This window comes from Prionailurus bengalensis, chromosome D1 (assembly GCF_016509475.1).
Source record: "Prionailurus bengalensis isolate Pbe53 chromosome D1, Fcat_Pben_1.1_paternal_pri, whole genome shotgun sequence".
Taxonomy (NCBI): domain Eukaryota; kingdom Metazoa; phylum Chordata; class Mammalia; order Carnivora; family Felidae; genus Prionailurus; species Prionailurus bengalensis.
In genome coordinates, this window is record NC_057346.1 from 69251065 (window position 1) to 69276454 (window position 25390).

The following is a 25390-nucleotide window of genomic DNA, read 5'->3' on the forward strand; positions in this document are numbered from 1 at the left end:
AGGCCAGAAAGACTTGTGTATTCAAAAGCATGCATGAGCAAAATTTAAGAGGTTTCCGTGTATAATTTTGATCATGCCATAGGACCTGAGCCCAGCGCTTGGTGAGGAAAAGAGAATCGCAGGATGTGAGGGCTGGAAGGGGTTCTAGGTGCCCAAATATCAGTGCACAGATCAGCCCCATCAAGTCACCTGATGTAATCCCTACTTAAAATACCTATTCCTTAGGGTGCCTGGGTGGCTCTATTGGTCAAGCATCCGACTCTTGGTTTCTGCTCAGGTCATGATCCCACAGTTTATGGATGTGCTGCAGCATGGAGCCTACGTGGGATTCTCTCTCTCTCTCTCTCTCTGCCCCTCCCCTGCTCATGCTTCTGCTCTCTCTCTTTCTCTCAAAATAAAATAAATAAACTCTAAAAAAAGACCTATTCCTTGGTTTCCCCTCAGATGTACTGAATCAGAAATTCTAGAGATGGGGCTAGTCAGTGTTTATTACAAACTCCCCAAAGGATTGTGTTGCACAATCAGCTTTGGGAACCACAATTCTGTTCTACCATTTCTTTTTGTAGATGAAGAAATGGAGACTCAGATAAGGGAGTAAAGTTGCCCACAATCACATAGCTATTGAGCTGTGTGTCTCATGATTCCCTGACAAGAGTTCCCAGGGCTGGAGATCAGATTGGAGATGTTTTTATCCACCCAATATCCTGAACAAGAATTAGTAATGATGTGAAACTGAATCTACTTTTGTCTTCTCCACATCTTAAGATTTATCAGGGTGGTGGTTGGCATTGGAAGGGTGTTGTAATCTTTCCTTGTTCCCGGGTGAAAATTTTAGCAGTCATCATGACTTCTCTGCATTTTGTTAGGTAAGAGGCATCAGCAAAAGTATAGTTTTCCAAGAGGTAACATTTTGGCTCTTACACAGAGATAAAATGAACACATAACTCTGCTGAGAATCTATTGGCCATCTTGTTTGTTAAATTTCTGTTCCCAGGAATGATTGCTTATCAGTTTGCTGATTAGCTCATGTGAAGGCGGATATGTTATTTAAAGCTTTAGGAACATGTCTTAGGGAGGAAGCATGGGCTGGCCCTCTGGGGAACTACAGTGGGCACTGGGAAGAGATTCAAGGTCCAGGTAACTGCTCCCCATGGGTTTTCATTAGGTCACATTAGACTTCTTGAAACCACTTCTTTGCTCTCTTGGCTTTTTCTCTACTGATCCGCCAGCATGTGGCTAAAAATGGACACGTTTTTAGTATGGTGTCTTCATGATAATCTCTAAGTGCTCAACTTCTGACAACAGTCTCTAGCTTAGTTCAGATCCTTAACTGAGACTATCTGATTGGCTGCTCTCCAAGCATTTGCGCTCTTTGGGTCAGGTGATCAGCCAGGGTCAACCAGCTGCAGCTACTTGGAGAAACACAGTTACCAACGGACTGTATGAGGGGGGCTGTGAGAGACAGCCAGGAGAGTCCCAATGGAAACCTCAGGTGGGCGAGCACAATAAAATGTGTCTTTTCATCATTTCCAGCAAGAGTCCTTGAAACACTGAGGCTGTACCACTCCCCTGTTATCCCAAAGGAGTCTGGTTGCCATCGTGTTGCATTCAGTTAAGGCAGGAAAAGTTTGGGGGAGGGGGCTGTTTCACAGGAGCCCATGGTCGGACCTTCCCATTCGTGTTTCCACCAACATTTGGGATCCTCCTTTGTACAAGCCTTTGAGCTGCTTAGATGCGGGTGTCTGGTAAAAAATAAGAAGCCTCAGCCATGCTGCGCTCATGAACTTGGAACTTTTCCTCTCGAGAGGAGGTTGACAGCCATAGATCAGGGCAGGAACATGGATATACCTAAACACATTTTGGTTCACTCTCTCTTCCCGGAGCTGACTCACTCTTTCGTGGACACAAGACATGGGCCTAATAACCGTACAGGTAGAAATTCAGGGGGAGTGGAAGCTCCTCACCCAACAGCCCAGCGAAGACACTGGGGGGACAGAGTAGCCGGTCGCTTTGTGTTACAAATCACTGAGCCCCCGATTCGTACCAGGATCTGTAAGGGGTGCAAAGGCCAGGGGCAATGTGTCCTCTAGGTTCGAGCGCTCCCAGGCTGGAAGGACACACACACACACATACACACACACACACACACACACACACAGACAAGGCCAGCCGTCCCGCAAGGGGCAGATTTGGGGCGCCCTCCCTTCTCTGGGCAGCCAAGGGGCGCGGACACAGGCCCAAACGGCAAGGGCCCGAGCGCGCAGCTCCTTCCAGGGCGGAGGGCGGCGCGAGGGAGGGAGAGAGGGAAGGGAAAGGCGAGCGTGAGCTGCCTCAAATGCTTGGAATAATTCCGCTTCCGTTTGGAAAGCCGCAGCCTCAGTCCCGCCGCGCCCGCCCAGCGCCAGCTCCGCGTCCCGGCCGGCCCGCGCGCGGCTGCCCGCTCCGCCGCCATGGCTACGTCCCCGCAGAAGTCGCCCTCCGTCCCCAAGTCCCCCACTCCCAAGTCGCCCCCGTCCCGGAAGAAAGATGACTCCTTCTTGGGGAAACTCGGAGGGACGCTGGCCCGGAGGAAGAAAGCCAAGGAGGGTGAGTGCGGCCGGGCCTGGCGCGCTGCAGGGCCCGGGCCGAGGGGCCGGGACTCCCGGGCCGGGCGGGAGCGCGCCGCGGGTGCCCGGCGCGGTGGGGGCGCGCGGCGGCGCGGGAGCGCGCTGCCCGAAATGCGGGCCGGGGCCGAGCGCGCCCCGCGGGTCGTCGCCGCTGTCCCGCTCCGGGTGTCTAGGGCCCGGTGGTGCCCGGGTAGGGCGTCCCCGGGACCCGGCGACGCCCGCGCTGGGCCGGGGGCGGGCGCCGCGTGGCCCGAGGGGGCGGCCGGGCCCCCAGCCGGAGGCGGCGTCCTCCCGCAGGCCCGCGCCCGTCGTTCCCCAAGTTCCTGCGGAAACTTTCCTGGGCGCCGCGCTCGCGCTGGTTGCCCTCGTTGGCCTTTCAAAGCAGCTGGGTTCCTGGACCCACGGAACTCTAGAAGCAGCATCGACCCCCGGAGCCTGTGTCCGCCCCCAGGGACCAGCAGGGCGCTCTTAGTGATCGGCATCCTATGTTTGTGGAATGAATGAGTGGAAAAGCTGGCTTTCCTAGCGGTCGGGCCCTGTAATAAATGGGGAACTCGCAGTCAAGGAGAAAACTCGGATTAGACACACTTAGCATCACGCGCTGTGACCCTTCTGTGAACTCAGGAGTTGAGGGCTCTTGTAAAAAAACATTTTCTTTTTCCCCCACCAGCGTGGATTGAGGTGATCTTCCCCCACCCAGGACAATTTGCATGTAAAATATTTTGTGTCATTGGCAGATTTCACCTCTCGGATTTTGGTCTGAAAGATGAGGTGACAGTTCTGAAGAAGTTCTGGTGATAGATGTGTCGACAGAAGTTGCTTGTTGAAAGTTTTCCATGGACTGCTTAGCGGTTTGGGAAATAATCCTTTTGAGGGCTGTGATGCTGAGATGTAAAATAAGGTCTGTGTTTCTGAAGTGTCTGAAAGGGTTAAAAAAAAAAAGAACGTCAGTGCTGAGAATTATCACACTTAAAGAACTAAGCTGCTGTTTTCTACACTGGAGTGAGCAAACATGGTTTTCCCCCAATTTGGTTATTTTCGTAAACGACGGTCTGAGTAGTATATAGCCGGTAGCAAATCATGACATCTTGGCTTGGAAAGCCCTAAACTACCCTTCTAGGCTTTTCCTACTGTATTCCTGGTATGGGCTGCTTTGCCAAGACTAAACAACTCGGAATTTCTGAAGCCTGTGGCCTACTGAGAGTGCTCACCCCACCTTTGCCCACTCTTTAGAAAAGTTTACGGTAAAAATACAGAGTTGGTCTCTCTGTATCTAGTACTGTTCATGGAGCCAGGAGAATGAGTCTGATAGTAGCCCTTCACTTCTTTCAAGTGGATTAGCCTGTTTTCTGGAGCCTTCCCTTCACCAGCACAAACATCCTCTGTTCCTCTAGTTGGTCCTCCTAGGCACGATTTTTTTTTTTTTTTTTTGGCCTGCTGGCCTCCTACCCCTTCAGTTTCATTTGGGAGCCCTGCTGGAAACAGAAGGTCAACTCAATCGGGATTTTGAAAATACTGCAGTGAAGGGACTACTTTCGCAGGTGAGGGCAGGGGTAAGGGAACCCAGAAAGGACGATAAGGAACTTGGGAGCTAGCAACCGACAGGTGGAAGCTGTTACCACCTCTAGACCTGAAGGGACAGGGGGAGCAAGCCGGAACCCACAGAGAGCTGGAACTGCAGAAGGGGGTGCCGTCTGACACTGGACAGAAACACAGCCACTGTCAGGAATGTGGAGACGGAGCAGGGAGACGTTGGCACAAGAGATACTCTGTGCGTTCTCTCTTCTTGCCCCTGACTCCCTTGCTGGTGCTCCTGATTGGCTGCACCCGGTGGGACATCACCAGGCAAGGAATCTGGACAATGCAACGTGTAGGGGTCAGCTTCCTCAGGGCACAGAGCAGTGCAGAGATCATAGTGGGGAGTGGGGAAAATGAAAATCACTAGCAGACCCTCTCAAAGTGAGCTGCCCAGAAGTCCATGTAGTAGTGTGGTAGTCTGGTCCAGGTTAGAACAGGGCTGTCCCCTCCTTTGTTATGGTACAGACGCCAGGTTCTAGCAGTGCAGCGAAGGCTGTTTTTCCTTCCTTATTCTCTCAGCTACATCACACTGTTCTCTCTCACTGAGTTTCCTATCGGCTTACTCAAAGACTTTTTTTTTTAATGTGTCTTATTATTTATTTTCGAGAGCGAGAGAGTAAGCGGGGGAGGGGCAGAGAGAGAGAGAAGGAGACACAGAATCCGAAGCAGGCTCCAGGCTCCGAGCTGTCAGCGCAGAGCCCGATGCGGGGCTCAAACTCATGAGCCTTGAGATCATAACCTGGGGCTCAGACTCATGAACCTTGAGATCATAACCTGAGCGGAAGTTGGACGCTCAACCGACTAAACCGCTTAGGCACACCCTTAAAGACATTGTTACGTTTCTTGCTCCTGAACCACCCCCTTTCTTATCTCAGATGGCCTCAATTGGGTTTTTGAAACCAGGTGCAAGATCTTATTTGTGTCTTTGGCTATACTTAACTGTTAAGTCCTGGTTCTGTGACTCGGCCTATTAACTAATCCAGGGGATGTAAATGGTGAGTTGAAGAGCACACACTTCTTGTTAAGGGGCCCACCACCCAGCCCCAGCTGCTTGCCACCACAGGTGGTAGTTCTGTGAGCTCAAAGAAGGCAGTGGGGTTGGTCTGAAATGACCTGCTCTTGGTGTGTGCGTGCTGGGTCTCAGTGATCATTGCTGTACCTGTTAAGGGCCCCCTAACCCTCACTTCGATACTGGTAAGGTTAGATCTTGCTCTGGATCTTGCATAAACCTTCAGCTCTGTGCTTTGCAGAAACCGCTTTCTTCTATTTCCACCCTCCCAATTTTCTACAATATGATTCCTCAAGTTCACTGATATCAGTCTATCTACATATTATCTCGGTGCTTGAGCACTGAATTCTCCTGGGCCCAAGGACTGCCATTCATTCACTTGACACGTGTTGTCCCACTGTAGGACACAAAGATTGGAAAGACATAATACATGTTAGATTGCTGAGTCAATAAGTTCATATGAAAATATGCTTTCCTAAGAACGCCTACTGCATACATCAAAGAATGACTGTAAATCTCAGAAGAATACGTTAAAACTAGTCATCACTCCTGTGTCTTCAGTAAGAAAAAAATAACATCAGAAAGAGAAAATAGAGGTTAAAACCATGATTTTGGGGACCAGACACCTTTGGATTTGATTTCTGGCCCAGCCCCTTATTTATTGCTATGACTTAGGACAACTTCCTTATCTCTCCAAGTGTCTGTTTTTCTTCATCTATAAAATGGAGACATAGTATGTAACATGCATAGCATGGTATGAATAATGAATGGCAGCTATTAAAATCGATAATTCAATTTGACATAGTCTTTAATTTGAGATAGTCTTTTCGTTATGGACTGCAGGAGATTCTATGGGTTTTGCAGATGGCCAAGGAGCTCATGACACTATGAAGCCCTTATAATCCTGCTTTGGTCCCTTTGGAAATTAGGGATCTTTCCTTGCACGTCCACTATTCTCGATTCCAAAATGTCACATTTCAGCATTTTAGAATATCTGGGCCCATTTTCATGAGTTGTAGTTAACTGGCTTTGTTTTTCACTGTGGATCTTCTCTTTTGAGGTTCTGGTCCTCATTTATGCTATACACAGCCCTCTGGTGTAGGTCCTTAGACTAGCCTTTCAGAGTCCTTTGCCAAAGAGCCCCCTTTTTCCTCCAGATCTGTCCTCAAGACTTGCTCTTTCCAGGGACACCATCTTAAATCGTATTGGCCAGCTGAAGGTGCCCTGAACTGGGTCAGCAGCAATGATTATTCCTATCATTTACCCATTTTTTTTATTATCCCTTAGAGCTTAGCATTTTGTCCAGTGCCCAAAGTGTCCAATAAGGGCTTTAATCTGATAACTTTAGAATAATTCTAGGGCTTACACCTTTGGTTATCATTGGCCTTCCAGTGTAACTGGGGAAAATCCCAAAAGTCTGCAACAGATTTATGGAATGGTGGGGGGAACCCCCAGCCCTGCTGAGCAGTCCTCTTCTTCTCCCCTAAGCAGCATGCATTCTTATTTTCTAAAGTGCCTCCTCAAACCCTCACCACTCAAGCTCGAACTCAGACCTTGAGATAGAAAACTGTGTACCAGGTATGAACTTGTTCAATTTCCCTTCTTTGCCCCAGATCTACACCTCCTTTCATGCTCCTTTCCTGCCCCAGTCCCTTCAGAGAGACCCCTTGTCCCCTTGTTTGTGAGGACCATCCATTTCTGCTTCCCCCAGACTTGGCATAGCTAAATACCCTTGCTCTTGTATCTTCAATCTCTTCCATAGCTACTCTACCCCTTAACATGCTGTAAATACGCTTGAGCCTTTCCCATTTAAAGGAAGTCTCCTGATGATGATTTCCTCTTAAGCTACTCAACCAGAGGTCTTGAAAGACTTGCCTGTACTGACTTTCTCTTATTTCCTAGTCACTTCATGATCCACTATCCTCACTCTTTCAGTAATCATTTACTGAGTGCATACCGTGTGCTAGGCACTATGCTAGGCGCTGGGGTGTCGTGGGGGGAGAAAACAGACAAAAATCCCTGCCTTCATGGAGCTTACATTCTAGCATTGGAGACTGATAATAAACGAGATAAATTGGTAAATTATGTGTATTGTATTAGAGTAGTTATAGGGGCTTTAGAGCAAAATAAAGCAGGAAACAGAACATAGGGTGTTGAGGGATGAGAGATGATGGTTGGCGGTGTTAAATAGGATGGCTAAAACCTCCCTGAGAAGGGTTTTGTTTTGTTTTTTTTTTAATTTCAGAAGTAGGAGAGAGAGCACAAACTGGGGAGAAGGGCAAAGGGAGGGAGGGAGGGAGTGAGGGAGGGAGAGAGAGAGAGAGAGAGAGAGAGAGAAAGAGAGAATATCCTAAGCAGGCTCCACACTCAGCACAAAGCCCAATGGGGATCTCAGTCCCATGACCCTAGGATCATGACCTGAGCCGAAATAGAGTTGGACGTTCAACCGACTGAGCCACCCAGTCGCCCCGAACAGAGTATTCTGATAAAGACTTGCTGGAAGTGAGGGAGAGAGTCATATGTGTATCTCGGAAAAGACCAGTGCAGAGGGAATGGCGAATTCAAAGGCTCTGAGGCAGGAGTGGACGTGATGTGTTGAGAACCAGCACGGAGGTCACTGTGACTGGAGGAGAGAGCAAGCACTGTTGTGGAAGGTAGTGAGGTCTCAGGGATTAGACTGAGGGTGGGGGCAGGTTGTGCAGGACCCTGGAGGCAATTGTATGACTGGGGCCTTTACTCAGAATGAGATAGGAAGGTATGGGGGGGGGGGGTGGTGTTGCATAGAGAATAACACGACTGCACTTCTTTTCAGCGGGATCATTGGTGCTAAGTGACTGAGGGGGTCAAAGCAGGGACACGAGCTAGGAGGCTGCTCTGATGACCCGGGAGGGTGGTGGTGGTGGCGCCCGGAGTGGAGGGGTGGACACCGAACCCTGGATGTAGTTTGAAGATGTGGTGGGTAGGGTTTCCTGCAAGGTTGGAGGGAAGACGAGCAGATAATTGAGAGCACTCCAGGGACTTGGGTTTGAACAACTGGAGAGACAAGACTGATTTTAACTGAGCTGGAGAAGTCCACCAGAAGAGCTGGTTTGGGGAGAAAGCACGTGGGGCCTGGTCTGTAGAGGTGCCCACTGGACGTCGCAGCGGCCATGTTGGTTCTGAGAGCCCAGTTCAGGGGGGAGGTGTCTGGGCTAGGGAGTAGAAGAGGTCCAGGGCCTGAGCCCCGAGGCTTTTGAACACTGAGGACCTGTGGAGAGAGACTGAGTGGGAGTGGCTAGTGGGACGGAGGAAGGCAGTTATGCGTGGAGTCCTGGAAGCCATCGGGTTTCCACCTGTTCCCACTGTTCAGCTTCCCTGGCTGACGGCTCCAGGACCCACGGTCTCCTTTTCTGTCCTGATTGCACTTGGGCTCTTGACATTTCTTTTTTAGCTCTCTTTTCCTTAAAACATCTTCTCCCTTGCCCTCCTTCACACTGAAATTGCTCCCTGTGTCTCTGCCTTGTCTTTCTCAGATTCCTTCTCGGACTTTTCTCGTCTGTGTATCCCCTCAGTAGCATTTCCTGGGTTTCTGACTTCGCCGGCTTTGCTCTCTGTTTTGGGATGTGTTTATGTTTTTCTCTCCCATGGATTATCTCACTTCCATGGCTTCAATGACCATCTGCCCATTGATGATGCCCGAATCCACATTTAAGTCCAGATCTTTCACCTGTAGTCCAGGCACATCTTTCCACTGTCTCTTGGGTATGCCACAGGTTCCTCCAATTCAGCATTGCCCTCGAGGGAATTACTACACTGCCCACTTGCCTCAGTCTGCTTTTCCTCTCCCACCATCCCACCAGTTGCTTAAGGCCATGGTCATCCTATATTTCAGAAGTCAGCAACCTTTTCTTAAAGGACAATTAGTGGGGCACTGGGTGGCTCAGTCAGTTGAGCGACCGACTTTGGCTCAGGTCATGATCTCACGGTCTGTGAGTTCGAGCCCCGCGTCGGGCTCTGCGCTGACAGCTCAGAGCCTGCAGCCTGCTTCAGATTCTGTGTCTCTTGCCCTCTCTGCCCCTCCCCTGCTCATGATCTCTCTAAGAAAGAAACAGACATTTAAAATTTTTTTTTAAAAAAGGGCAAACAGCTATTCAATACTTTGCTGGCCCCCCACCTGTCCTCAGCTCTGCCCTTGTTACTGTAGATAATAGGTGAATGAACACATGTGGCCATGTTCCAATAAAACTGAGTTATGTACCCTGAAATTTGAATTTCATGTAATTTTCATGTGTCGCAAAATATTCTTGTTTGTTTTCAGTCATTTAAAAATGTGAAAGCCGTTCTTAGCAGTTGGGCTGAACAGAAATAGATGCAGGCTAGCTACAGCCCATGGGCAGAGGTGGGCCCAGTCCTGCTCCATTTGTCTCCACCCACAACCGTCTCTGAGGGAGATCTGCCAATTCGACCTTCCCTCCCTGCCTCGGGTCAGGCCTCACAAGTGCTCTTTGTCTCCTTTGAGATTGTTTCATTTTATAAAATTTTACTGTTTTTATTTTCCAGCTGACATGTTGTACATCCACCCTGCTAGTCCTCTGGTACTTTTTTATTCAACCCCCCCTTCATCCTTTTGCCAATATACCATTTTATTTAGGCGCAAGGATAATATCCCCTCTGGGCAAACTTCTTAGCCTGGCATTCAGGACCTTCTCAATTGCTCCTTGGTCTCCCCTTCTGGTCTTGCCTTCAATTCCCTTTCAGGAAGCCTCCATTTTAGCCACACCAAACCACCCTTTATTCCCCAGACACATCACGTTCTTGCGCGTTTTGACCTCTCTACATGCTGTTCCAAATTTCTGGAATGACCTTTTTCCTTTCTCTATACAACAAACTTCTATTTAGTCATTAAAACCCAATTCAGAGCTCCCCTTCAGCTTGATGCCTTCCTTAGCTCCCCCAGGGAGCGAGGTGCTTCCTTCTCTGTGGTCCCACCCCACCTTGTCCGTGGCTCTGTTGTAGCACTGGCCGCATTGCACTGCGACCATCTGTGGGTGAGCCTGTCGCCCCACGTGGCAAGAGCCCCCTTCCTGTAGCCCTCCTGCCTCGCATAGTATTTAACGCCTAACGATATTGGAGTTTCTGTGCAGTGAATTTCCCCGTATTTACCTTGGTGAAAATAGTCCCCTGCTAACTGGTTGTGTAATCTCAGGCTTCTTCCTCTTGGCCCATTTCTAACATCGGCAGGTTAGACTACATAACCTCCGAGAGCCCTTGCAGTTCTGGCATTCTATGATTTCTGAGCTCTCATTTCACCAGGCTTCTCTCAAATTCAGTTTTATTGTCTGTGTAGGGTGGTCTGGGAATGACATCATCACAAAGACCTCTTTCTTTCCTCCACTAATGAAGGCACCTCTGTGTCGGGAGGAGGAGATGGGAACCAGGATAAGTGGGCCCCAGCCCAAGGACACCTCCATATTAGGAATCGTGTCTCATGGAATATCTCTGTCTGGTTAACAAGCACAGTTCATAATTATGTTTTAGCCATTAGCACAGAAGAGATGAAATCCTCATGTAAACGTTTGTAAGCATCTAAAATCCTACTCTCATGGAAAAAAGAACACATTTGGGGAAAGCTCTACAACAATTCCGATTATAACAAAGCTGAAAAAAAAAAAATACTTGAAAAAAAGGTATAAGCATTCTGTTAAGTTTTCAGTATGTTCTGCGGCCTGAAATCAGTTAAGAAAATCCGTATGACGGTTTTGTCTGAGGACTAGAGCCCTCAGGACAAGGAGGCCTCATCATCTAGCTTAGGCCCTGACCTCATCCCTTCTCTTCTTTTCCCTGTGGGCTCTGGGAGGGCAGGAGTCATGTCTGGTCTGCTCACATTTGCACCCCACGTGCCTTGCCTGGCACCAGGTACTAAACAGGTTCTCTGCAAAATGGCTAACTAACCGCCTAAATCATCAGTGGCCATCTGATTCCTACTGAGGGTGTCCCCAGGTTACTTCAAACTCTGCCGAACCTTGGATGGCAATTCTGGTCCTCTGATTCCATCCAGGCCTCGACTGCTGGGTGTGTGTGTGGGTGTGTGTGTGTGTGCGTGTGTGCGTGTGTGTGCGCGCATGTTATAAAACTACCTCCTCCTACCAGGAATCTCTTTACCCTTTGTGGAAGGACTTTATCACTTATCCCTGTTCTTTGACAAACACACAAGGCCCCCCGGACCAGAGGTTTGGGTCCTAGGATCTGGGGGTAGTGATGCAGTGGAGGCTGGGAGCCTGCAAGGAGGTCCGCTGGCCAAGGGCGGTGACCAGTCCGAGTGTAGAGGCCGGAGTTCTTCGTTTTCATCCAGAAAAGCTTGCCCTGTGGAAATGGTGTTGCGGGTATGCAGGACAGTGAGTGAATGATGGAGGACTGAGTGAACTAGCCTCTTGGCAAGGTTTGGGGGAGACCAAAGGCCCAAACTCTGCAAGAGAGATTCTGAATTCCTGTAATTCCCCAAAGTCCGAAGTCTCCCTGTTCGTTCCCCTGCCCTGCTCATCCCTTCCTGAGCTTCTCAGCTTCCTTTACTCACCAGGTGCCCAGCCAGGGAAATCTGCAAAACAGCCAGAGCAGGGCCACTGTCCTTGCTGCTTAATGAGAGAGCTCAATCACTACAAGACTCCCTACTCCCACCCGCCAACAGATAGAACCTACTAAAAGGGCAGACTGGCTCGCTGCACAATCTGTGAATTGTAGATGCTGTGTCCTTGCTGTGGCCTGGGACACGAATTTGCATGGAGTGCGGATCGCTGTAGGACTCACCGAAAATCTGGTTCTACTAGTACGTGCTAAGTGATCATTCTGTTGCCGTGAACACACCAGCCTCCTAAAGCCTGAGAAAAACCATCTTTGTGGCTAGTGTCCTGGTGTTTCTTTCATACGGGCCTTAGGGAGAAGGTGGGTCATGGATGGAAGAAGCCGTCAACTTAGTTGAAACAGAAATATTCTTTTCTTTTTAATTTTTTTTGACATTTATTCATTTTTGAGAGAGAGAGAGAGAGAGACAGAACATGAGTGGGGGAGGGGCAGAGAGAGAGGGAGACACAGAATCCGAAGCAGGCTCCAGGCTCTGCACTGTCAGCACAGAGCCTGATGCAGGGTTCAAGTTCACGAATCGTGACTTCATGACCTGAGCTGAATTCGGAGGCTTAATCGACTGAACCACCCAGGTGCCCCAAAACAGAAATATTCTTTACTATTGCACACTTTCTCAGGGGAACAAAGAATGAACCAAATTGCTTAGCATCTAATTTTTTAACAAAAGTGTTTCTTTTTCCCATTATAAAATTAACCCATGCTTTCAGGATTTATGGGAAGATAGAAAACAGCCGTGCAAATTCCACCTCTCAAAGGCAATCACTGTTATAATTTTGGTTTATTTCTGTCTCTTCTTTTTCTTCATGATAACTTTTTATAATCATAAGTATGCCATGTATATTATACAGATAAAAATCCTATAACTGTATTTTTGGTTTATTATTATATAAATATAATTTGTGTTACAAATATTACTAAACATATTTTTATAGGTGCATAATATTCATTGAGTGAATGTTCTCTTGCTCACCCATTTCTTTCGGTCCTCTCGCGCTCTTTTTTTTCCCCCCTAGAAATAATGCTGCCTAAAGCTTTTTTAAAAATTAAGAACAATTTTCCTTGGATAGAGCCCCGGAAGTACAGTTATAGGGTCAAAGGGTGCCAGTTGGCTTGTGTAACACTGATAGTTTATCATTGATGACCAAAGAGAAATTTCTGCTTTGGGGTCTGGGTGGTCTTCCCACCCAGGAGGCTGTTGGAAAGTAAAACCAACATTGTCAGGCCAGAAGTTTTTGTTTGCTTCCAGCTAGCAGGACCAGGGCACCTAAGTTGTGGGGTGTGGTGTAGGGTTATGGGTCAGGGGAGTGCAATTTCCCTCCTGGCCAGTAACATGTTCACAGTAAGCTGTAGTACAGGCAGGTCTTTATTTCAGAACATTCTCTTGGGCCCATCCTTCCATCTGTACGTGGCCTGGTATATCAACCCAAGTTGCCTGCTCTTCTAACAGGGCCCACAGTGCCTTTGGAATGGTTTTCCTTAAAGTTCCCCTGGGAGTCACAGCCACCCCCTGCCCTGCTGAGTTCTCCCCCGTTCATGTGAGAGCCAGTGAAGGTTTGATCAACAAGTCCCTCCTTGTCTTGGTCTCTTCCTCCGCACCTCCCGACTTCGGAATTCTTAGACTTGCCCCACACTCAATAACCACAAACAGGAGGTCATGACAAGACGGTGGGGAGTGCTATGGTGGACAAATTTGGGTTGCCACCGTTGAGGACCCCTTAGGAGACATGGTGTTTGCAAGCAGGGTCTTGAAGCCGGAGGAAGAAACCCCTCCCCCCCCCCCCCCCCCCCCCCCCAGGCTGACAGAAGAGAAGGGATAAGATTCAGGAGCCTTCTGAGTTTCCGAGGGATCTTGACTGAGTGGGCTGGGCTGATGCCTCCAGGGCTCAGTTTCCTCAACCTGCATCAGGAGTCAGCAGTCAGGTGTCTCATCTCCTCTGCTAAGAGTGGATCTGAGCCAGATGGAGCATGGAATTATCACACCCAGCACCCCAGGGAGTGTTTCTGGGGAGTCGTTTATGGAGGCCAACTTCCTCACAGGGAGTGGTGTGTCAGGGCATTTATTTCATCCTTGAATCATGCTGCGTTCCCTTCACTCATTTCCTTATCTGTTTTAAAATCCAGAAGCCCCTCCCCTCTTCCGTGCTGGGAAAATCCCAGTCGGGCAATGAGGAGCCATGAATGACGCTCTTCATGAAAACGCAGCAGGTCTCCTGGGGATCATGATGGTGATGATGTGGGATGGCCCGGAGGCGAGGCTACTAGACTGTTTCTGCTCCCTCAGTGACATCAACCCAGGTCACGGGGCTCCCCGAAACACCAAGGTGCTCCATGGAGCAGGATCCGCGCTTACTCCTTTCTGGGATGTATTCATCAGTACAACCAGTAATCTGCCAATTTCAGTATTTACATTGACTCTTCAATGCAAAACAATTCCTAGCCAACGTGGCTTTGGCCGTAGCCCCCGTGGAGAGGCAAAATTAGGGAGGGGTTCAGGAACAGGGTCTGCAAATTTAGGGGACAGGGCATTCCAGCTTCATTGGGGCAGGCATTGAAGTGGCAGGGTGCAGAGGTTCGTGGCATCTGTTGGGTGCCTGCGTTCTGAATCAGGGAGGCTTATCCAAGTCCAGGATGGGGTCTCAGATTCAGGGGCTTGGGGCAGACACTGGTGGAACTTAGCAGGCAAGTCAGGACCCCGGCTGAGCAGGTGAGGGGCAGGAGCAGGTTACAGCCTCAGTGTGGACTCGGGAGTCACTGGCCCCACAAGCAGAGGTAAGTGAGGAGGCTCCTAATGTTTACACAGGAACCCTGGGTCTTGCCTCACTCATCCACCCCCCCCCCACCCCCCCGCTCCATGCCAGGCGTGGAAACAAACTTTCAGTGGAGAGGGGTTTTCCTTTTTGCCAGGGCTGAGCTATCGCTGGCTCCCAGCCCTGGTGAGGTGACCTGTGGATGACAGGTAGTTCATAGTGACAGCCAGGAGAAGCAGGGGCAGCAGGAGCCAACAGTTTTTGATGCTGTTTGCAAAAACGCAAAAGGAGGGTGACACAATTCCGTTGTAAAGCAACCCAGGACACGGGGAAGTGCTGAGACAACCCTTTGCAAGGAGTAGCAATTGCCTCTTGGCTGACAGTTGCAAGGCCTCTCTTGGTGGGCTCAGTAGCCCCTCCAGCACATGTCCCAAGTGCTGGAGCACAGAACGATCCCTTCGCCTGCTTTTCCTCTGTGCCTGTCATTATGGTAAATTACAAGGCTCCCATGATAGCTATGGAGAGGCAGATTGATTCGTTCCTTGTGATTGTCGCCGTGCCGGGGTGATGGGCACCCAGATTTCACACCTTGTAATGGCCCTGCCAGGGGTGGATGTTAGCACAAGTGGGACCTGACACTTCAATAAATCTGAGACATTCTGCCGTGGAGATCAAAGTTCAGAATTGCTTAAATTGGTGTTGGAGCAGGTGGGAAACAGGAGCCCAGGGCCAGGAATTGGATAGATGGCAATTGTCGTTCCATTTGTAGGGCCCGAATGTCAGCTTTTCAAACGATATGACATCAATTTAAGTGATTTGGGCTCCCAGCTACCTCGCCTATTTAGTATTACTGGTTCTGGGAAGTGTGATTCGTGGTCTAGCGGATGCTCTAAAAAGGGGGACCTTGGGGAACCAACCCTGCTTGTATATCTGGGGTCAGAGACTTGCGTTTGTGGACGGTTGGTAACATGGGGTTATTACTATTCATGGGAGCGTGGATGAGCGTTTCGTCTCCTACCTGGATGTGTTGGTAACCTCCCAACTTACACTTCCAGCCATGACCTCTCTCCTGAGCTTTAGACTCATTAGCACGTATATGTCATGGCATTGTCATTTGCACACAGAGGTGAGCCTGGATTTTAACACAGGGCATGTAGTTCTCAAAGGCTTTGGATGAGGTGAGAATGTGCTCTGGCTTCTTCTTTTTTTTTTTAATATAATTTATTGTCAAGTTGGCTGACATACAGTGTATACAGTGAGCTCTTGATTTTGGGGGTAGATTCCTGTGATTCATCGCTTCCATACAACACCTAGTGCTCATCCCAACAAGTGCCCTCTTCAGTGCCCGTCACCCGTTTTCCCCCTCTCCCCCACCCCATCCCATCAACCCTTAGTACGTTCTCTGTATTTAAGAGTCTCTTATGGTTTACCTCCCTCCCTCCCTCTCTGATTATAACCATTTTGTCCCCCTTCCCTTCTCCCGTGGTCTTCTGTTAAGTTTCTCAGGTTCCACAGGAGCGAAAATGTATAATATCTGTCCTTCTCTGACTGACTTACTTCGCTTACCATAACACCCTCCAGTTCCATCCATGTTGCAGCAAATGGAAGGATTTCATTCTTTCTCATTGCCAAGTAGTATTCCAGTGTATCTCACTGTGGTTCTCATTTGCGTTGCCCTGAAAGGTCATCTTTTCTTGTGCCGTTTGGACATTCATAGATCTTCTTGGGTGCACAGGCTTTTAAGGTCCAAGGAGGTCAGTGCACCTCCCCTCAGTCCTGAGCATGAAGAAAGCTCTGGCCGCTAACCCAGAAAGGTACACGCCGGGAAAATCTCATCCTCCCATTTTTTTTTTTTTTTTTTAAGTTGGCTGGGAGTGCCAGAGACTTGCCGCATCCTGTACGAGGTGCAACTCATCTCAACAGAATGACTGTATTCCTGAAGTATTTCCTGCTGAGCAAATTGTCTTAATCCTGTTATACCACCGGCTTTCATTATTGAACTGGAAATTGACTGGAATAAAATTTCGGCCCCGAATTGTAAATGTGGAAATTCTTGATGGTATACCATTACTTTTCAAATAATGATACTAAAGACAATGATAATAACACAAATGCATCAGGGGCAAGTACTTTTGCAGAACTAAATAGGCCAGGCAATGTAGTAGATGCTTTAGATATATTAACTTATTTGATCTTCCTAACTGCCCCGTGAAATAGGTATTATTAGCAGCTTTGCCCCTTTACAAATGAGGAAAGTGAAGGGCAGGGAGGCCAGGTAACTTGCCCAAAGTCAAGGTTAATGTACTAGTTAAGGTAGCACTAGCTGCTATAATAGATAAGCCCCAGATTCTCAGAAGGTTAACATAATAAAAGTTTATTTCTTATAGCAAAACCCCATTGCGTCATTCTTTTTTTTTTTTTTTTTAAGTGATCTTTACAACCTACATGAGGCTTGAACTCACAACCCCAAGATCAGGAGTCCCATGCTTCACCCACTGAGTCAGCCAGGCCTCCCCCACCCCCCTTGATTGGATTGCCTCCCACGTGGTCATTCAGGGATCCAAGTACCTTGCATCTTACTGCTCTTCATTTTTCTAGGTTCTTTGAGTCCTCACCGATCAACCAAGGGGGGCTGGTGAGAAAGAGAGCAAGACTTCAGTGGGAAGCTTTTACCTGCCAGGCGTAGATTTGATGCATATCGCTTCTGCCTGCTTGCCACTGGCCAGAAGTCAGTCAGTTATGTGGCCACACCTAAGTGCAAGAGAGGCAAAGAAACACAGTTGTCTGCCCAGAGGGAAAGGAAATGCATTTTGACAAATAATACGCGTCGTTTTGCCATTGCTGGCGAGTGGAAGCCATAGGATTTGAACCTGGGTAGTCTGGCTCCAGAAACTCAACTCTTGACTCGAACATTCTACCGTCTCTCCGGGAACAATGGCTCAAAGTCTGAGAAAAATGTGGCAGGTTGCACCACTTTTTACTCCATTTCCCTCTCATCTGTAACTGTCTTTGGTGGCCTAGGTGCTGTGCTTGGGAATGTTATCAAAGTCATTGTCTTTCCGTGAGAGGCTCTGTTCTATGCATTTAATCGCCACAATCACCCCCATGAGATAGACAGTCATTATTGTTCCCGTTTTCCAGGTGAGGAGGCTAAAGCAGGGAGCTTGGTTATGTGTCCAAGGCATAAGTAAGTGGTGTCTCTGGGCTTCCGGAACCCTCACACCAAGCCACGGAGCAGGGTGGGGGCTGAAGGGAAGATGAGAGAAGGTGAGAAGGCCAAAGCCACCAAACCCCACCCAGCCAGAACCTCGTTTGGATTCTGCTTCTGCAAGTTTTTTATGGGACAGGCAGGGAAGTGTAAGCTCTCACCGGATATTTGATGACCCTAAGGAATCGCTGTTAACTTGTAGGGCGTGAGAAGGGTATCGTGGTCATGTTACAAAAGAACGTCCTTATCTTTTCCAGGTACTTACTGAAACGTGTAGCGGGTGGCATGATGAAATGTCTAGGACTTGGCGGGGCACCAGGGTGTCTCAGTTGGTGACGCCTCCGACTCTTGGTCCTCAGCTCGGGTCATGACCTCGTGGTCTTGTGAGTTCAAGCCCCGAGTCGGGCTCTGCGCAGACAGCAAGGAACTTGGGATTCTCTCTCTCCTTGTCTCTCTTCCCCTCCCCCGCATGCTCAAGCACGCTCTCTCTCTCAAAATAAATAAACATTTTCTTTCCATGTCTAGGAGTTGCCTCAGATAATGCAGTGGAGGGATTGAGGTATATATGGACAGAAGGGGGCCACAAACGGCTCCTTCGTGCAGAATGGTGATGGGTACATGGTGGATTGTCATTCTAGTCTCTCACTTTGGGGCGTATTTGAAATTTTCTGTAATAATGATAATAAAAAAGAAGACTTTAACGAGTGGACTCTCTGTAGCCCCCTAGACTGTAAATGAAGTGATGGGGACAGAACATGTTTGTTGAGGAACAGCTGAGCGGCCTGGAATGTTTTCTAAAGCAGGTCCTCAGGGACCCTGTTTGGGAGCTATTGGCCCGTGTGTGAATTCTGATTCTGAGATTCTCCCAGAGGCGGCGTTTAGTGCCTGGAGAACTGAGCTCGGGAAGATGAGCCTGGGGCCTCCGAAAGGCAGAAAGCACAGACTCCCGGGGTGAGAGGGATCCAGGCAAAGTCTGGGCTTTGCCCCGGCCCAGTGACCTCAGCCCTGGCTAGCTGTGCAGCCCGTGACAAATATCTCGCTGAAAGGTACAGCACGGCCCCAGGCCCCAGCTGCACTTTAATTAAACACTGAAAATCCATCAAAGACTCGGCCTTCTCAGCCGGCCAGTTCTCGGAGTCCCAGGTGAAGCCAGCTCTGGGCTGGCTGCGGGCCAGGAGGAAGGTGCGCCGCGGGCCCTCCCAAGTTCCTGGCTAAAATCAACAGCCAGGGCTCCGCAGCCCAGCTTCTGACCTGATGCAAATTAAGCTTGGCATTTGGAGATGGTATTAAATTGTCCTAAATCAATATTCTAGTGGCAGGATCAGAACAATTAAAAACCCCGATTTCCTCCTCAGATCGTTGGAGTACATGTGACTATGAATTGTCAGTGCACTTTTAAAACTCAGCAGGTTGAGAAAGGCGGAGGTCTGCTTGGTGATGCGCCGGGCATAGTTTATTCCAACCTCAGCATCTCTTCCTGTTTTTACATGTGTGCGACATATGTCAAGCGCACTGTTCATATATGATATAACGTGTATGATGTAACATCTAATCCCTGCAGCAACCCCAGGAGGCTCTGTCATCCCCCCTTTACAGAGGAGGAAACTGAGGCTCAGAGAGGTGAAGTCACTCGCCCAAGATCTCAGCTACTAAGTGGTAGGGTGAGAATTTGAATTAATTTCTCCAAGCTCAAGGCCAATGCTTTGCCCTCTGTAACACAGCTGGCTTTTCCCAATATAGTGTTTATTTTTCATTCATCATGGTAATTACTGGCGAGGAATGAATGGCAACAATAGTGACTATTTAATAATTTTGTTTCTCTAGTCTTAAAAGTTGGTGGCAATTTTTCTAGTTTGTCCACTCGTTCAACAAACGTTTATTGAGAAGCAGCCTGGTAGGGAGGTTTCTGGGCTCGGGAGTCCGCCAGACTGGTCCCACCCACCACGTCTGGGCTGTGTGACCTGGTACAAGTTCATCATCGTCTCTGAGCCCCAGCTTCCTCATCTGTAAAATGGGATGTTACTAGTACTCACGTCCCAGGGTTGTCATTAAAATAAAAGGAGTTGGTACTCGCAAAGTGTTTAAAGTAAGGCCTGGCTCTCAGTGGGCATTCTATCAACCTGAGCCCCTGGCAGACACTATCAGGGCCCTGGAGGAAGAGCTGTGTCTATGTGCTCTCAGAACTCCCCTCTTCTGTTTAGTCAGTTAATATTATTGCTTCTATTTTTATTAAGCCAGCTAAACATGTTTAGGTTTATGGTAAAGAATTCAAAGAGTTGGGGCGCCTGGGTGGCTCAGTCAGTTGAGCATCTGACTTTGGCTCAGGTCACGATCTCACAGCTTGTGAGTTTGAGCCCCGCGTCAGGCTCTGTGCTGACAGCTCAGAGCCTGGAGCCCGCTTTGGATTCTGTGTCTCCCTCTCTCTGTATCCCTCCCCTGCTTGCACTCTGTCTCTCTGTCTCTTTCTCTCTTTCAAAAATAAATAAAGATTAAAAAGAAAACTTTTTTAAAAATTCAAAGAGGCCAGAAATAAAAACTGAAAAGTAAGGGCTCCTTTCTACTTTCCTATAGTTAGGACTTAGATAGAGTAGTGTAACCTGTGATAGTAATAATGATGATGATGATAGTATATGATAATGTAATAATAGTGTGTCAGAAATGCTCTGTTGTACAAGCATACACACTTGTCTTGTTTTTATACAACTGGAATACCACGGTAAAGGGTGTTCAGCAGTCCATGCTTTTCCACTTACCCACTTACCCGTCTTAGGTACAGGCATACCTCATTTTATTACACTTTGCTTTATCGCGTGTCGTGAATATTGCTTTTTTTTTTTTTTTTTTTTTAATAAATTGAAGGTTTGTGACAACCCTGTGTCAGGCAGGCCTGCCGGTGCTATTTCTCCAAGAACATTTGCTCACTTCATGTCTCTCGCAATATTTCAATATTTCAAACTTTATCATTGTTTGTTACATCCGTCTGTGGTCAGTGATTATGCCTCGCTGAAACTTGAGATGATGGCTAGCATTTTCTAGCGAAAAATATTTTAAATATTTTTTAAAAGAGGTCTAAACATTTTTCAGACATAATGCTACTGCACACTTCGTGGATTATACTACAGTGTAAACATAATTTTTATATACACCAGGAAACCAATAAGTTCATTTGATTCACTTTATTGTGGTATCTGCTTTATTGCGGTAGTCTGGAACCGAACCTACAATATCTCCAAGATATACCTGTGTCTTTCACATATGGATGTACCTAATTTTTTTTTTTTAATTTTTTTTTCAACGTTTTTTATTTATTTTTGGGACAGAGAGAGACAGAGCATGAATGGGGGAGGGACAGAGAGAGAGGGAGACACAGAATCGCAAATAGGCTCCAGGCTCCGAGCCATCAGCTCAGAGCCTGACGCGGGGCTCGAACTCACGGACCGCGAGATCGTGACCTGGCTGAAGTCGGACGCTTAACCGACTGCGCCACCCAGGCGCCCCGGATGTACCTAATTTTTAAGCAACTTTATGCATTGTCTGGATGTGCCATAGTTAAATTTAACCATCTCCCTATTGTTTTTGCTAGGGTTTTGCTACTCCAAACAGTGCTGCATTAAACATGCTTGCAAACAAATAAAAGCATTCTGTATCTGTTTATCTGTATAATATAATAAACTCTTAGAGATGGAATTGCTGAGTCAAAAATGTGGTAGGTCTGAATTCTGTTGGATATTACCAAATTGCTTTTGAGAAGGAAATACTAGGGGGGAAAATGCTACCCATGCTTTAAAATTCATATTTCTTGTTAATCAGTTTTGAAAGAGAGGGTGGAAATGAGCAGTTAGCCTGATCTCTCATTTTACTGGAAATGCTTCTCCTTGGCCACAAATGTTTAGACATTATATTCTCTGGCTCCCCTCCTCAGTTCTTGATACAGAGAGAATGTTCTGGATTTCGAGGCAAAATCCCATGTGTGCTTCATTCTCTCTCCACTCCCAGGCCCCCTGCCCCCCATTCTCTGAGGGAAGGACTTCTGTTCTCTCTTTAAGTTTCAGGATAAATGGGGCTCACAGAGGCCCAGATTTCTCATGGGAGGAGAGAGTCACACAGGAACATCTTCAAGTGGGTATCTGAAGCCAGTGTCTGGCTAAGCGTTGGCCAGCCTGGCCCAGGCCTTTCTGCCTCCTCGAATTCCTCCAGGCCCACAAACAGCTGGGTGCCGCCAGTGTCCTTCCTTCTGTATCCGACAGACTGATTTCCTTTTAGGGATGACTGCCTCTACCCACCCCCAGCCAACCAGGAGCAGAAAACCCCATGACGAAGATAATAAATTGCATCCAGGGCCACGGAGGAGGGGAGAGAAATGACTCACAAGCCCCTACATCCTCCTGCCACATTCCAAGAGCTGCCTTCCTTGGGGCTTAAATCACTCTCTGGGAGCAACACCCTGAGCGGATGGTGGAGGAAGGCCAGCTGTTGTTGCTGGCTGGATGAGGCGGGTGGGGTGAGGGCCCTGGCTGGAAACAAGTCCTGGAATTTTTCTTTAGAATGGGCTGGTGATCCTGGCTCCCCCTGGGAACAAGGCACGGGGCATTTCTGCCCTCAAGGGGCTTGTGCTGTAGCCTCTAGAGCCCCCTGTCCTCTTGCCCAGTGCCCTGGAGGGAGACAGACCTAACAGTCTGGTGACCCTGGGCAAGTCACTTCATTTCCCTGAGCCTCAGTTTCCCCCCCCCCACCCCTACAAAATGGGAAAGAAGAATTCAGTACCAGTCTCCAGGGTTATTAATAATTAATGAGCTAATTCATGTCAAGTGCTTAGCATGGAGCCTGGCTCACCTTAAACACTTAGTATTACTTGCTATTATTGCTACTGCTACTGCTCCTCTCGACAATTCTGCAAATAAAAAATTAGGAAATGTGGTCTGGCTGTGGCTCTCACCCCTGCCCGTGATTTATAATAATGATTGTGAACATTTATGTAGAGCTTACTGTGTTTTAGAGCTTTATGTATGTTGACTCATTTAATCCTCCCAACCCTATGAGTAGCTACGCTGTAGGTTCTGTTACTATCCCCATGTGTGAATATACCAAGGCACAGAGAGTTGAACCTCTAGCCCAGTTAGGAAATAGTGGAGCCAGGATTCAGACCCAGGTTGTCAGCTCTAGAAGTTACTTTCTTTAAATTTGATTCTTTTTAATGTTTGTTTATTTTTGAGAGAGAGCAGGGGAAGGGCAGAGAGAGAGGGAGACACAGAATCAGAAGCAGGATCCAGGCTCTGAGCTGTGAGCATAGAGCCCTACACGGGGCTCGAACTCACAGACCACGAGATCATGGCCTGAGCCGTAGTCGGACACTTAACTGGCTGAGCCACCCAGTTGTACATAAAAGTTACTTTCTTAACCACTATGTCATCCTGCCTCTCAATATGTGTTTGTATATTTCTATAGGACAGTTTTCTAAAGATACAGCAGTCAAGTGATGTTTACTTTTTTTTTTCTTTTTGCTTGCATTAAAAGAAAATGTTGGTTTTAGAGGCTCCTGGGTGGCTTAGTAGGTTGAGTCTCCCGACTTTGGCTCAGGTCATGGTCTCATGGTTCATGAGTTCAAGTCCTGCATCAGGCTCTGTGCTGACAGCTCAGAGCCTGGAGCCTGCTTCAGTTTCTGTGTCTCCCTCTCTCTGCCCCTCCCTGGCTTGTACTCTGTCTCTGTGTCTCTCTCAAAAATAAATACACATTGGGGCGCCTGGGTGGCTCAGTCGGTTAAGCATCCGACTTTGGCTCAGGTCACGATCTCGCAGTCCATGAGTTTGAGCCCCGCGTCAGGCTCTGTGCTGACAGCTCAGAGCCTGGAGCCTGTTTCAGATTCTGTGTCTCCCTCTCTCTCTGACCCTCCCCCATTCATGCTGTCTCTCCCTGTCTCAAAAATGAATAAACGTTAAAAAAAAAATTAAAAAAATAAACATTAAAAAAGATTTTTTTAATTGTTGGTTTTTCTTATAATAGCAACATAGCATTATTTTTTTTTTAATGGAAAATAGGAGTACCTGGGTGGCTCAGTGGGTTAAGCATCCAACTCCTGATTTCTTACAGATTGTGAGATTGAGCCCCAAGTCAGGCTCCGTACTGACAGTGTGGAACCTGCTTGGGATTCTCTCTCTCTCCCTCTCTCTCTGCCCCTTTCCCGCTCATTCTCTCTCCATCACCCCCCCAAAAATAAATAAATAAACTTACAAAAAGTGGAAAATATAGACGAGGAAGATCAACGTATTTGTCTACAGTACTACCACCTGACCAGTGGCCTAGATCAAGGGCTGGTTCTTTTTTATTTTCAGTGATAAAACTGTGATGTCCTCCCGTGTATGGCTGCTGTGTAGCTTGTGTAACCTGTAACTCTCCATCCCCGTTTGACAGCACTCGAGCTGGTCTATATCCTGTTTATCGGTACAGTTCCATGTTATGCGTACTTGGATGTCACAGGAAGAACAAATTGCTAAAAGTTTCTGAATTATCTTCTTGTCATGTTAGGTGACACCCCGTTCACCGACTGCTGCTGGTCTGTGAATCATACTCTGAGCAGCACTGACCTAGACAAACACTATTTACAGTTTAGCGTATTTATTTCCAGCATTTTTCCAGCATGTTTTTTTTGTTGTTGTTTATTTTTAGTCTTTATACACCTTTCTTTTGCTCACTACACTTCGTGTTACAAAATTACTGTAAGCAATTCTTGAGTGTAATTTTAATGACAATAATATCATAATATTCCATCTGGAAGAGGTACCATAGATTACCAGCCTATTCCCTTTTTCATGGACTTTGGTAGGTTTCCATTTATTTGCCATGATGAAAATATGATGGTAGTTTTAGTATAACTACTTTTCCGTAGTTAATGTTATTTCCATAGGGTAGGTCTCCTACAGTGGAATGACTAGGTCAAACAACATGAAGTCTTTTAAATTGCTTGTTAGGTTTACCAAATACTTCCTAAAAGTGATGTGCCGGGGCGCCTGGGTGGCTCAGTCGGTTGAGTGTCCAACTTCAGCTCGGGTCATGATCTCACAGCTTGTGAGTTTGAGCCCCATGTTGGGCTCTGTGCTGACAGGTCAGAGCCTGGAGCCTGCTTCCGATTCTGTGTCTCCCTCTCTCTCTGCTCTTCCCCTGCTCATGCTCTGTCTCTCTCAAGAGTAAATAAACATTAAAATATTTTAAAAAATAATAAAAAAATAAAAGTAATGTGCCAATATATGCTCCCCACAGTAGTCTATGAGTGCCTGCTTACATCCTTTTCTGCATTCACTATTATAATTTGATTAAGGGAACAATCTTAATTGTTTTGAGTTTCTTTGATTGCTGATGAGGTTGAATGTTTTCTGCGTGTGTAGCCATTTATATTTATCTTTTGCTTTGTACTCAGTTGGGCGCTAGAATCAAATGTTACTATCTTGCACAGATTTTACCCTACTTTAGATCAGAAGCGGAGTAAATCCATACATGAAGTCTGTACATATTGATGTATGGTATCTCCATTATTTAGATCCTTCCCTTTTTTCTGCTGCCAGAACTGGGGGACGCTTTTATGTGATCTTGATGGTGGTTTTTGTCTTTGCACCAATAATGTAGTAAGTAT

At 47.6% G+C, this 25390-nt stretch overlaps 1 protein-coding gene across 3 annotated transcripts in view; it reads left to right on the top strand.

Annotated features, from left to right (window-relative positions):
* Positions 1-2190: 2190 nt before the first annotated feature.
* The window catches only part of PARVA (parvin alpha), a 189673-nt gene continuing 166473 nt past the window's right edge, over positions 2191-25390 (top strand). For 2 of the 3 annotated variants that reach the window (XR_006297415.1, XR_006297416.1), the window contains exon 1: positions 2279-2586. Coding sequence is in view for 1 of the 3 variants with exons in the window: in XM_043580690.1 (XP_043436625.1) it covers positions 2451-2586 (136 nt within the window). In the remaining 2 variants the exon portion in view is untranslated. Of the gene's footprint in view, positions 2587-25390 lie in introns of all 3 variants that reach the window. The other variant, XM_043580690.1, reaches the window with a different exon arrangement.